At 39.7% G+C, this 13,281-nt stretch overlaps 1 protein-coding gene across 3 annotated transcripts in view; it reads right to left on the reverse strand.

Moving 5' to 3' along the window:
* The window catches only part of SCAPER (S-phase cyclin A associated protein in the ER), a 143,439-nt gene that overhangs the window by 116,264 nt on the left and 13,894 nt on the right, over nucleotides 1-13,281 (reverse strand). For all 3 annotated transcript variants that reach the window (XM_048955654.1, XM_048955655.1, XM_048955658.1), the window contains 4 exons: nucleotides 12,366-12,557; nucleotides 2,937-3,037; nucleotides 2,360-2,476; nucleotides 61-218 (listed from right to left, as the gene is read on the reverse strand). In XM_048955654.1, coding sequence (XP_048811611.1) covers nucleotides 61-218; nucleotides 2,360-2,476; nucleotides 2,937-3,037; nucleotides 12,366-12,557 — 568 coding nt within the window. The remainder of the gene's footprint in view (nucleotides 1-60; nucleotides 219-2,359; nucleotides 2,477-2,936; nucleotides 3,038-12,365; nucleotides 12,558-13,281) is intronic.

The following is a 13,281-nucleotide window of genomic DNA, read 5'->3' on the forward strand; positions in this document are numbered from 1 at the left end:
TCTGAACCAACTATACAGTGCATTTTGCAAAAATAACTGAAGCCATTTAAAAAGACTTGCCATTTTTTCGGGATGACTTCTGTATTGGGGCTGGCAGACAGGTTTGTGTAGTTGCTGACTCAGGACCGGCTGCTTTTCCATGGTTGGCTTTTACCTTATCAGCCCAGCTTACACCAGAAGGAGCCAGGCGTGTTGCAGAAATTGCCACTGATGGGTTCCTAAATGAAAATCATAGCTCTTATTAGCATCTAATCAAAGAACAGAACGGCTCATTAGGAAACTGACATTCAACTCGCTAACAAAGCACATGGCAACACAGCAACAGCAAGTTGAGTTGTCAGGTACTACCCTAACAGCCTTTTGCACATGTCCAGGCACAGAGAGGACAGAAGGACACACCAAGCAGTGCTACAGCTGGAGAAAAATCTTCATGTGAGATCCCTTATACAAAGAAGTCAGTGAAACCAAACGAACAGGAAGCTAAATTCTCAGGTTGAAATTTAAAAAATGCCTAATGGTGAAAGAAAGATTCAACATTGTAGCAATGCATAAACAGTTCCCACAAGAAACACTCTCTAATAGCAAGTTTTTTTTAAAATGATAACAATAAACACATGGTGAGTATTTGCAGCCAAATAGAACAGCCCTTCTCTTGCATCTTCCTGGCTCCTGCCCAACTGCACCAATGAACTGCAGAGATCCGGCTGCAAACACCACGCATACGAGGAGTCAAACTGTATGTACAGGAAGTCCATTAAAGTGCAAGTTGAGCTGTAAACCTAGACCACACAAATCCATAACATGCTCTGTTTTGCTGGACAGTTGAGTAAACAAACTAATACATCCGTTTTCCACTACCTGTTCCACAGAAAGAAATCCAAAAGGCCATCTCCCCAACTTGGGGAAAGATGCATTGCCTGCCTCAATGTGGCACTTCTGGGACTGCAGTGCTTTACCAAATATTTCAGTTTGCCTGCTGTAAAAAGTGACCATTTTCAGTACAAACCACCAGGTTTTATTTATATGAATGCAACCAGTTGTTTTTTTTTTTTAATATATTTGAAAATGGTAACATTCACTCCATTCAAGAAATGCCCAATTATCTTCAGTAGCATGAATCATTATATCTGCAATCACACAAGTGATTTCTCTCCAAGCTTGTAACACTGAGTAAACTGGTCCAAGAAATCCAGCTGCTCCACCAGCTAAAGCAAAGTAGGGACAAAGAAATAGAGATCTCACAAGTTTCAAACACACAGAAAAGCCCTATATAACTGGACTATTCAATATCTTAAGCCCAGTGGGACAAGAGGTTTATCAAGGCAACCACCAAAAAATATCATAAATACCATAAATACCTGACTAGTGTTCACAGCCCTCATCAGTTCTAAGGGGAAATGATAGGGCGTGAGAAACCACAAAGACAGACTGACCAAAGCCCTCAGAATGCACTAGGATCTGAACTTAGCTACAAGCCATAGCAGATATACAAAGCAAGGTATACAAAGAGTGTATACAAAGGAACAGCAGAAGTGTCAGACCAGACTTATTTCCACAAGCACTCCAAGATGAGATCACAGGTCCCCCCCAGTTCCTGCACCCTATCTCACATAGCTCCATGCAGCCCAGCAAATAGCATATCAGGATTGTGCAAGCACTGAGTGACATCTCCTTCACCTTACTCCCACATTACAGCAATTTACAGTGACAAACTTATTAAACACATTTTTGTGTTTAATAACCACAGATATAATTGGATCCTTACGATATTAACTTCAGGATTTTTAAAATAAAAAGGAAGAACTTTTATTTCCTCCATACTCAGTTTCTTCATTTGATTGCTTGTGCATGTTTTCCTCCAATCATCATGTATTTAAGCAGACAACCTCTCTAATTTTGTTTCACACAGTCACTTAAAGTGAAAGATGCATTGCTCTACCATATAACATTTTATATTTAAACCTGTATCAATTTTGCTGCTCATCATCTCACTACATTCAGTCTTTTTGATCGATATTTACTTCAACAGATGGACACCTGCACAGCACACAACTTAAAAATGCACACATTTTGACCTTAGTTTTATAGCAGGAAAAGAGTATTAAACAGAAAACATGAAATATGAATGTAATTGTATTTTAAGTTCAGGTCTTTTGATCAACCAATAATTAAATACACAATGAAATAGGCAAAAATTAACTACTTGACAGGTTTTCCTTTTATAGAGCATTTGTGCAAGAAAAGCATATGCAAATGTGTATATACAATTTAATAAGCAGCAAAGTCACATTATTATGGAATTTTATCTGTTTCAAATGAATCCGTATGTTAGCTTTAATAGACTTATCCGTTCTCATACCCAAAATTCAAACTTCTCCGAGCATTTGATGTCACACTGATTCTGTCTGATGAGGGACTTGGGATCACGTGGCGCCCTGGAGACATTTTCTTTACTTCCCAGGCTAGTGAAGTAGGCCTGCAAATTGAGGAAAGAAGAGGTTAAAAATGACAAGTCCACAATAGTCCTCTATCTGCATCTGTAAATGCTATGCAGCATTATGGAGCATTGCTGAATGTAATCAGACACCTCTGCAATTGTTTCTACACCAAATCCAAACCATATTACCCAGAATCAGATCAAAAAACCATTCACTCTTGCAAACTACAATGCCTACTTAAAACAGTTTTACTTTTCAAATACTTCACTTCCAAATTCTTTTCCATTTTCAGTACAACTACTCCCTAGTAACACTATGAGGGACTAAGCACTATGAGAACTCCCACTAGGTCCTCACCCCAAGTCTGTCCAAAAGAAAAGTTTCCCCACAACAGACATTACAATTTTCCCAATTTGTTCAATGCCCGCCACAGACAAAATTTTATCAACAGTCAGCATGGGGATATAAATGAAAGGAAAAAACCCAGCAGCTGATTACCTGCTTTGAGCATCAGCCTTCTCTAGCTTCTCTTGCAGCTGTATCCAGTCAATCAGTGCTTTGAAGTCCCTCACATAGTTATCGAGCATCATCAAGACTTCCTGAAAAGCAACCATTACATCAGTCTCTGCATTTAAAAAACAATCCTCTCAGTCCCCAAACAAGAAGTGAATAGAAAGAAAAAGAAAGAAATCCTACTGCTCTGCATCTTACCTGTCAAAAATAAAAACAAGAAAAACCCTGAAAGCAAGAAATCTTAAGTTTTGATGTGAAAGAACATTAAAACATGTATTCTACAAAAAAAAAAAAGGCATATTTTCTAAGACTTCTGCAAGATCTAATGTTTAAGGACAACACAGCAAAATTTGTCTAGAAAGTTATTCCTAGCAAACATGAATATCACTGCTGTTTTGGTTTTGCTTTTTGTCAGTCATTATCCCCAGAAACATACTAGATGTACTTCATGGAATATGCAGAAAAGGTATAAATCCTTATAGCAGGAAAGTAAAAACTCACTGCAAATGATTAATCTGTTTGCAGAGTGAAAAATTAACAGTTATACCAAGATAACTGTATCAGACAGAGGGAATTCCTTTTGGAGAATGCCAGGTGGCTGCAGTACAGTACCTAACATGGGCAGAGCAGCAAGCTCAACTTCTGTCTTGTTCCGGAGGGCTTCCAAAGGATGCAAGGATGAACGAATGCTTTACCCACCTAGGTTTGTGACAGATACCCTATTGTCACAAATTATCAGCATGATCACACTGATTAGGCAGCTTTTAAAGGAATCTTACGGTAATACTTGGAGAAGCAGCATGAGAAAGCATTGGATTTCATTTGTGGAAAGACTGCCTTTGACATGAACTTACCAAGAAACAAACAAGATGACCTGCAAAACACAAAGCTCATATTCTCCCCTTTGATTAGTGCACCTTAACAAGTGAGGAAGAAGTCACCAATTGTGACTTTCCCAGCATGGAGTGATTACCTGCCGAGACCTTACAAGTTCAATACCCAGATTATACTTTTCAACCATTAGAAACCAGTTTATTTTCTACCATTTTAAAAGTCACTTTTGAACTACATGGAGTTGCTGAAGAATTTGTGCGCTTTTATGTTACCTGATCACTGAAAGCTGCATTTGTGAACACATCTTACAGTATGAAAGATTTACATATTGTCATAAAATAGCACAACTCAAAGAGATCTTAAGAACAAACTAGTCCATCCCACAATTCCAGGTAGGTTCAAACACACTGCCAGAAATCACATGGACATGCTGCAGTTTCATTTGAACACTGTAAAAACCTTGGTTAAGTTAGAAGAAGACTGCAAATGATGCGTTGCTCTCCAACACATAAAATCAACTGTTGTGAAAAGACAAGTTAACTCCACGTTACATCAGGAAGAAATTCACTAATAAAATTGGTCTGGTATGAAATGGGGAGGTTGGTGGCCCTGCATGTGGCAGTGGGGTTGGAGATTCATGATCCTTGAGGTCCCTTCCAACCCTGGCCATTCTGTGAAAATGTCAACAGCTGAGCAGTACAGAACTGAATGACTTGTTTCCAACACAAATATCCTCATGTTTAACTTCCATCTTTCCAGTTTGGACAAATGTGTCACTGCAGTAAATGCTGAAAGATCAGACTCCGTAGAGAAACAATCAAAAATTAAAAGTAAGATGGGATCCTGTGGCCCTTACTCAGCACTGACATCTTTCCACAGCAAAGTTCCCTGAGCAACCTGTGGCTCTGTGCTCCAACATGGACAAGAAGGGAGCCATTTTTACAAGGCACAGAGGCAGGAAATCACTCATGTTCCACATATATACTCAAAGTCTCATTTCCTGAACATGACAAAAAGCACACACACCATCAGCCCACAGACCTGATGATCACCCACAGACATATTAATGCATTTCCAAAGCAGCTGCTTCAAGATTACATGCATCAGAAACAAAAGCTTTCACAGACCAGTAAACACCGAAGAGCAACACCGCTCTCTGAAAACATGTTGGAAGATCCATAAATGAAGCTTGGATTCTGTGATTACGATAAAAGGAAAAAATATGAATGACTTTCTCCTGATTTGCAACTTCTTTTCTATGCCGAAATCTTAATTGCTCCATTAGGAGAAATGTTCCTTTCAAAGTTATTAGAGGGAAATACTTGGGGAGTGATCTCAAATGTGTAAGTTCCTAAGGGCAAAACAATAAACATTTCAGTACTGACCACTGCAGCTAGTGCCCCAGTAAAGCTGGCTAATGCCTGCTTTTGTAACATCACTTCCTACCCAGCTTTACCTGTAACACAAAAAGGATCTTAACACACAGACTACTGTGTAACGTTTAGCGATGATTATTCCTTTTGTTTAACAAATGCATGTTTGAAAGTCAGCTTCAGCTTGCATGTAAGTATTCACTAGTAGGGATGACAGACCCAGAGCATGTGCCGTCTGTTATATCAAAAAAAGTCACACAAAGTCAAACAATACCACTGCTGACCTAAAAGTTGCTCTTTGTTTTGAAATCCTCCACAAGAAAGCAAACAAAAATCTTTCTTACAAGGCAGTTAGTTTACAACACGAAAATAATTCATAAGTAAGGTCTGCTCCAAGGCATGAACGAGGCGAGTGTTTGAAGCAGCTCTTTTTTCCAGTTTCACTAATAAAATTTCAGCTTTCTAATTCAATTCACATCCATTTCAGCTAGCCTATGCTAAGCTGTGCTGACTGTTATTAACAATGAGGGCATAGAAAGCAAAATTTAATTCTGAATCATTTACTTTTCAAGTCTGTCACTGAGATATTCCACCAAAAAAAAAAAAAATCCATCTGAACATGAGTTACATTTCTGAATTTAGTTGGCGCATGGAAAAGACACAATAAATGGCTTAACCTATTTTAAGGAATGTTTAGCTACACATTATCAGAAATGATCAGAGCAGAGCCATGCAGCTGTAATCCGAGTCATGTTCTACGAACAAGGGAATACAAACAAGACAAGCAGCTGGAGCTGCCCCACATTCACTGATGCACATCTTTCTCCCTAAAGCTATGAGGGCCATTTTGTCAAGCAGGATGAAGCAGAACAAAAGTGGCTCTGAAAGCGCCGTTACAGGCATCCAGATAACTACATATAGATGTACAGCTAAAATTACCAATTAGTTTACCAATTGGCTGCAACGGATTCGATTGGTTTGTAATTAATTCGAGTTAGAGGCGCACACGGCAGGCCGGTCGGCGCCATCCCTTTGTCCTGCTGACACACAATCCCAGCGCAGGGCTCCAGGGTCCCGGACATCAATACAGCCCTGTGCCTTACCTACGGCACGGAGGAGAGCAGATATACCCTGCGGTGCTGAAGCAGTGGAAACTCGTAGCACTTGAGAAGGTGCTGACAAAAAAGAACCTTGATGGGGCAGACTATGGCTGCGCTAGAGTCAAAACAATTTTAAATCCCATTATTTTTCAAGGTCGTAACCATCCCGCACGGTTTTTAAAGAGCCAGTTCAAACTGAAAAAGAAAGCAATGCTGTTAAAAAAAAGTAGATTCGAGGAAAACCACTGGCATAAAACTAAAAACTCACAATGCAGCTCCTGTTTCTCCCTCTCCTCCATCATTCGGATGCACAGTCCTGCCCGTTACTAAGGACTTTCTGGACTTTTCCTTCTTCTCTGAATTTCCTGCAGGCATTCAAGGCAAGGCTGGATGTGGCTCTGGGCAGCCTGGTCTGGTGGTTGGTGACCCTGCACATAGCAGGGGGTTGAAACTACATGATCACTGTGGTCCTTCTCAGCCCAGGCCATTCTGTGATTCTCCAGCTCTCAGGAATTGGTTCCCTCTTTATGTACGTATTTATCCTTAAGCTGTGCTTCTGTCCTCTTCACTTGGGTGATCACATTAACTACTTTTCAAACGAGAAGGATCTCTGTAAATAGAACGGCTGTATCAGGATAATTCTATATTCCTGAATCAGAACTGTCTTGACTTGGGCCCTAGACAGGTTGATCATAATCTCTGCAAACAGAGGCTCACTGTTTGGAAGCCATGTCACTGTTTGAAACATCATCTTCTCCATTTATTCTCCCATGCTCAAGTAAGGAGGAGAAAAAAAGCAATGCAGAGAGGAAAAAAAAAAGGGGGGGGGGGGGGAGCACAGGAGATTGCATGATCTTAAGGTCACTACAATTCAAAACTGCAGAACGTGGTGGAGAAATGAACTACATGACCGCAACTGTATTGTCAGTTATTCTTAAGGCTAGAAATGTATAATAACAGAATCACAGAATTGTAGGGGTTGGAAGAGACCTCCAGAGATCATTGAGTCCAACCCCCCTGCCAAAGCAGGTTCCACTTTACAACATTTTACAAATTATGCACACTTTGTTTTGTTTAATGATCTGTAATGAATAGTTTAGGCTATGGTTTTAGTCGAGCAAGTTATTTTCACGCACTGCAGTGCACTTCAAAAGGCAGCCCACGTTCCTCCTACCTTCAACTTTTAAGTTTAACCGTATACTTTAGTAAACTAGCTCAGAAGTCAGGGGATGCACACAAGGACTTCACACTTACAGCTTATTTACCCCCAGAAATACATGCTGTCAAACTTGAAGGGCCAGGAACGGGATCAGCCAGATGGCCAATCAGAAAATACAATGGTTTTTTCAATAGTTGGCTATCCACCCTCAACCTACGGTAAAAAAAGAATGAATTGTCATTCTGAAAGATCTCAGCTATTTCCAGCAGTGAGGCTGGATGCACTCTCACTGCTCCATTTGCTCTACTGCCTGTTCTGGTGATTCTGATTCAGCTCAGAAGATGACAACGATGAAAACGTACACATCCCAAAAGAGGCAGAAGTGCTCACAGATGAGATGCTCTCTTGGCATTGACTGCTGCAATACAGTCACACGTGTTTATTTAGAAAGAGACACACACATAACTCCTAAGTAACTTCACTCTCAGAAACAGAACACTTTCTTTTTTTTAAAATACAGTGCGAAGCAGCAGCCTGTCATTCTCCTGACACATCCCAGCTGCAGAATTCACCCTTTTCTAACAATTTGAGAATGTCTCAAAATGTATATTCCACTAAACTGCACTGAGCTGGAAAACTCTGCCGTGTGAGAAAGACAGAAAATGAATTATACACGTTCTAATCTATGAATTGTTGTCTTGGGTTTTCAGGGATAGCCAGAATCACCTTGGTTTTATTGAGTAAGACGACAGGCCAGCATACAGAATACACTTCAGTTCATGCTGAAGTTTTCCTAACTGGAAATGTTCTTCCAGGGTGTTCCAAGATAGAAGACATCTGTCCAAGTACAGCAATGGCCAAAACGGTTATGGAATTGACAGAAATACACTGAACAGATGACTCTGATAGATAAATAACAATCAATGATAAGAATTCAGGTGAAGAAAGCAAGAGATGCTAAATCTCAAAAAAAAAAATCACTTAGATTTTGCACAGCTTTAGTTGTTTTTTAATTCCTTTGTAAAGTCAGAGAAAACCAGGACACTAGAACAAGAATACTGCATCCAAACAGAATACTCCAAGGCCTTTGTTGAGGAAATAAGTTATTTCAGAAGCCCTCCTGGGATGCTTTCAGGATTTGCATCACTACAAGAACTGAAATTCACATATAACAAATCATTTCCTGCTGGAAGTCAGAAGTATTTAATTCAGATTCTGTACTTTTTTTTTCCCCTCCATGGAATCAGATACGTGCAGCTATAAAACTGAAGTGTATGAAAAACAAAACAAAACCTCCTATCTCCCAGAAAGTGAAACGGACGGAGTAGAACAGGCTTTTACATCAGTGAAAATGCACTCAGGATCCTGTTTGGATCAACATGACCACTGTACTGAATCACTGGGAGGTTTCCTTTCCAAAGTCAGGAAAACCTTCAATTTTTCCTACCTTTGGCTTCAACACATCTAGAAACAGTTTTATTTCCTTGGCTGCCTCATAAGCCAGTAATCAGCATGGATGTCTGCGGGTCTCAGCCTGCATGCAGAGATGGGAATTGTTACAATTAGTATATCCTGAACTAAAAACAGCCCCCACAAGGCATTCCCAGCAAGAGACCCTAATGAAGCAAGTTCCTCTCCCCTTCAGGGAGGCCTTCAATCAACTGAAACTATGGTAAATCACTCCCAGAGATCTCCCTGCTTGGAAGGCCTGGAATGAAGCCGTTTCAGCTTGTTCTTTTGCAGAACACCATCATACAATAGGTCAAATCTCTTCAGAGAGAGGCTTTACCCACCTCTTCACAGCATCTCATGTTTTCCTTTTTTCTTTTCATAGGGAATAAACAAGGAGAATGAAGCTGTTTGCACTGAGCTGTTCTCAAGGTGGCTACCTGCAAGCATTACAAAGGTGGAAACTGTCCTTGTCAAAATCTGGTGGGAACATACTAATTACTAAATGTTAGGTAAAAGGATAAAAGTTTGTGCAAGTATTAAGTAAAGCCAAACAGAAACCTGAAAATAAATGAGCTAATTTTTTTTCTTTCTTTTACATCATAAAATCCAGCCTTTTCAAAACAGAAGCAGCTGAAGTCATGAGCTCATCCCAAGGAGGAGTAAAAACACATCCATTAAATTTCAGGTAGTCTGAGAATCTTCTGGGTCCAGCTGGTGGATCCAGTTACTCAAACTCCATCAATAAGAAGTGGGTTTTTTTTTGCTGTTAAATATTTTTATCTCCTCTATCCCAGCTCCTGAGATACCAAAAACCATAGAACAACTGCAGCAGAAATTTCTCTCCTGCATTAACCAAGCCTCCCCTGGCTATGGAATCTGCCTTCCTATCTGCCTTCTTCCATCCACAAAGAACTTCAGACTCCACTCCCTTTAGGATACAGAAAGCAATGCAAAGGATCCTTGGTACGACAACTTCTTTGGGTCTAAGCTCAGCACTCAAACCCAAAAAATACTGGGCACTACAAAATTCACACAAACATAAGATACACACGCCTAGCTAACATATAAAAGCAGCCATATTTGTTCAAGGTTACAGTTGTTATATCTAATCTCTATGCAGCTCCACCAAAGTGATTCATGCACAGTAAGATGATCCATAGATTTGAGAATCCATTATTTCTTTTACGTTTATTTCAAGCATCTTCACGTGGAGCATCAGAGTCACATTCACCTACATGGTTTGAGAGTTCTCTGCCAAATCAATAGCGAAACACCACCTACGGCAGTGCCCAAAGTTGAGGGAAAATACACACGACTGATCTTCTTACACACGTCTCCACTGCTTGTACCCTCACCACAAACCTTCGTCTGCAGTTTCAACCACAAGCAGCCACAAGAGCCCTTTCCCATTTGGGAGCATCAAACATTACCTTCAGTGACAACATAATCAATAAAACGATACCAACTTGTAAGGCTACAGGAAAGCAAAAGGTCCAAAATCAAAACTGAACACCTGAGTTGACACAAAGGTTTTGGGTGCCTGAATTTTCATTTTTTTTTTTACAAAAGGTCCTCTTTTAATGTCATCTTTGCACAGCTGAAATGTTTAAGTAGAACAGCATCCCCCATTTGACCAATGCACAGGTTTGAGGTGTCATTTAAAATGCTGGCTTGTGAATTCAGTTATCTACAACTGAGATTTATCTCAGTACAAATGATTTTATCAAAATCCTTTAAAAAACCCAACAGATAAACAATTTCACCATCTTGGACCCTTATTTAACGTTGTTCCCCATACATCTCCTGTAGTAAAATTAAAACCAATACTGAGCTGGTTTGTCTGTCGGTAGCTTGTGTATCATTTTAAGCAACACACGCTTTCCTCCATAGTGTAAAAAGTCAGCAAAAGTAGAACTAGAAGAAAAGCTATCCCATTCCTGTTCTAGCAGCTTTAGAAAAAGACAGAGTGGAAACTCCTTAAACTACTCTTACACTGAGTACTTCTTCTGTGGGAAAAGTGTAAGAATGAGTTTACCTCCTATTGCTCAAAGAGGAAAAAAAGAGTGACTCACATTTATAGTAATCTTTATAAGATAATCTCACAAACAAAAGCCCGAAGCACAAATGCACGTTCCACCTGCTAAAGTAAGGAACTTTTTTTTCAAGCTGAAAAGAAAGCATTTTAAAAGTAAAAGCAACATGAATGTGACATAAGATTTAATGACACATGATGCTGACCATCCTTGTTTACTCAGTCTTTGCTTTTTCCAGCCATGTTCTGCAAACAAGTAATCTGATGCCTGTGGATACATACATCACTGTCAAGCAGCTACGAAAATGAAGGCTTTCCACTTGGGCTATAGAGTATTTCCATCTGAGAGCAGATCAAGTAGCATGATTAAAATGCTGAATGATATCTAACCCCTAAAATATGTGATAATGATACAAATATGCTACTGTTCTTTTGAGCACAGAAGTTTAAAATGGTAATCTAATTACCATGCAAGGCTGGCTGATTTTCTTAGACCAAGAAATTCTTCAGAGTTTCCTGAGCAGGAAGACAGCTCAGTATCAACATGGTAAATTGTGTTAGAGCAACCCACCATTTGGAAGCCCCTAGCTACTGTTCAGCTTTCCAATCTGCTTTCAATGAAATGTATTTGTACACTAATCTTAAAGTCAATTTGGCAGTGTCTGATTACAACAGAGAACTAGATACATATGATAAGAAAATTGTTTACTTAAATTGATACCTATAATTTTTATACAGTGATGAGATAATCAGTTCCAGAACGCGTTGAGTTTTCAGCTGTATTTAACAGGAATACTGAAAAAAATGCATCTTTCACTTTTCTTTGAAAATGCATTCTTCTGGCTTCTCTTAGTGCTAAAATTAACTCCACTTCTAAAGAGCAAATTACTCTGTGAAATGACAATGGTTTTTCTGTGGATCTACTAAAAAAAAAATCATAGCTTGGGCAGTATAGTTTTACATCTTACTACAAATACAGCTTACCTGAAATTAGGGAAAACAATCCCAACCACACAATGCTTGACTATCCATCACCCTTTTATCACCACAGAGAATCAGAAGAGTGATAACTAATTACCAAACAAAGTGAGTAATGTGTAATTTTGGCATTTAACAACAGGCCAAGGAATGGGGAAAGGGCTGAATCACAACAGTGCCACCTACAGAAAGGAACGTGATAGGGAAAAAAGATAATCAATGTTCCATTTGAAAATTAAATTAGAACTTAACAGAAAAGACCTACCGACATTATGAAAATCACACACTTCAAAACTGGTCACAACCTAAAATGTTTTCATCATGTTAAATCTGAATAAACACGCCACCATGTTTCCTACTCCCTAACCTCCACTAAACACAAAGGCATGGAAGCACAAACACATTTCTGAGGCTCCAATTCCTTATTTGCTGCACAAAAGCGATGAGAACCACATGGCAGCAGGCAGAAAAATGCTGAGCTCTTACCTTGCATTCTACCACGCTCTGATCTGATTCACACGTAACGTAGATCTCATCAACTGCCCGTCTCAGGTTGTCAAAGAGGAACGCCCAGTACCGAGCTCGCAGATCAACTTTTCGAGGCTGCCGTGCTTTAGTTGGGCTTTTGTCAAAGGTTTTCTCTCCTGCTGCTGTTAACTTGCAGTCTAGGGAAGTGTTCTAAAGAAAACAAGACAAAGGAAAACAACAAAGAAGTACAGTAATGCTGTGCAATATGTTTTTTCCACAATACATTTAAACTTTTATAAGCAAGGAGTTCCTCACTGAAGACTGTGCCATTCCACTGACTGCAGCTTTTAAAACGTGCTTTCTTCCCTTAAACAAATACAACCAACATGCAGAACCAATTTCTGATTCTCTGACAGTTACAACTCTACACTGACTTTGCACAGTGCATGATACTCTGCCTCTTACACACATTGCAGCGTTCCATTTTCTGACTGCTTATCCCATAGTACTCACTCTGACAAGAATGTGCACCCAAAGATGAAAGTAAAGTTTTACTAGTAATCATACCACTAGTGTTCCAACACAGTTCAATTCTTATTACCAGGACACCACATACAACTTCATTTCTAAACTCTTATACTGATCTGTGAGCATTAAGGTCAGCAGAACGCTGTTGTGATGCTGATGTAGCTAGTTCCCAGACCCATGCATTAGGGCCACATTTCAGAGAAGATGCAAGAGCTGGGTGAGTTATAAAAGAATCTCTCCTACTTGAGAAGACCATTTGCAGAAAGATTTCCACTCACCATCTGGTTAACACTGCAAGCTCAGTTCAACCCAGCGTAAGTGCTGAGCTGCTGAATCAAGCTGATGCCAAGTCTGAAACTGTTCTCGTGCTGTTCTAGCTTGTAATGAACAGCTTTCGCTGCAACAA

The sequence above is a fragment of the Lagopus muta genome, chromosome 10 (assembly GCF_023343835.1).
Source record: "Lagopus muta isolate bLagMut1 chromosome 10, bLagMut1 primary, whole genome shotgun sequence".
In the NCBI taxonomy this organism is placed as follows: domain Eukaryota; kingdom Metazoa; phylum Chordata; class Aves; order Galliformes; family Phasianidae; genus Lagopus; species Lagopus muta.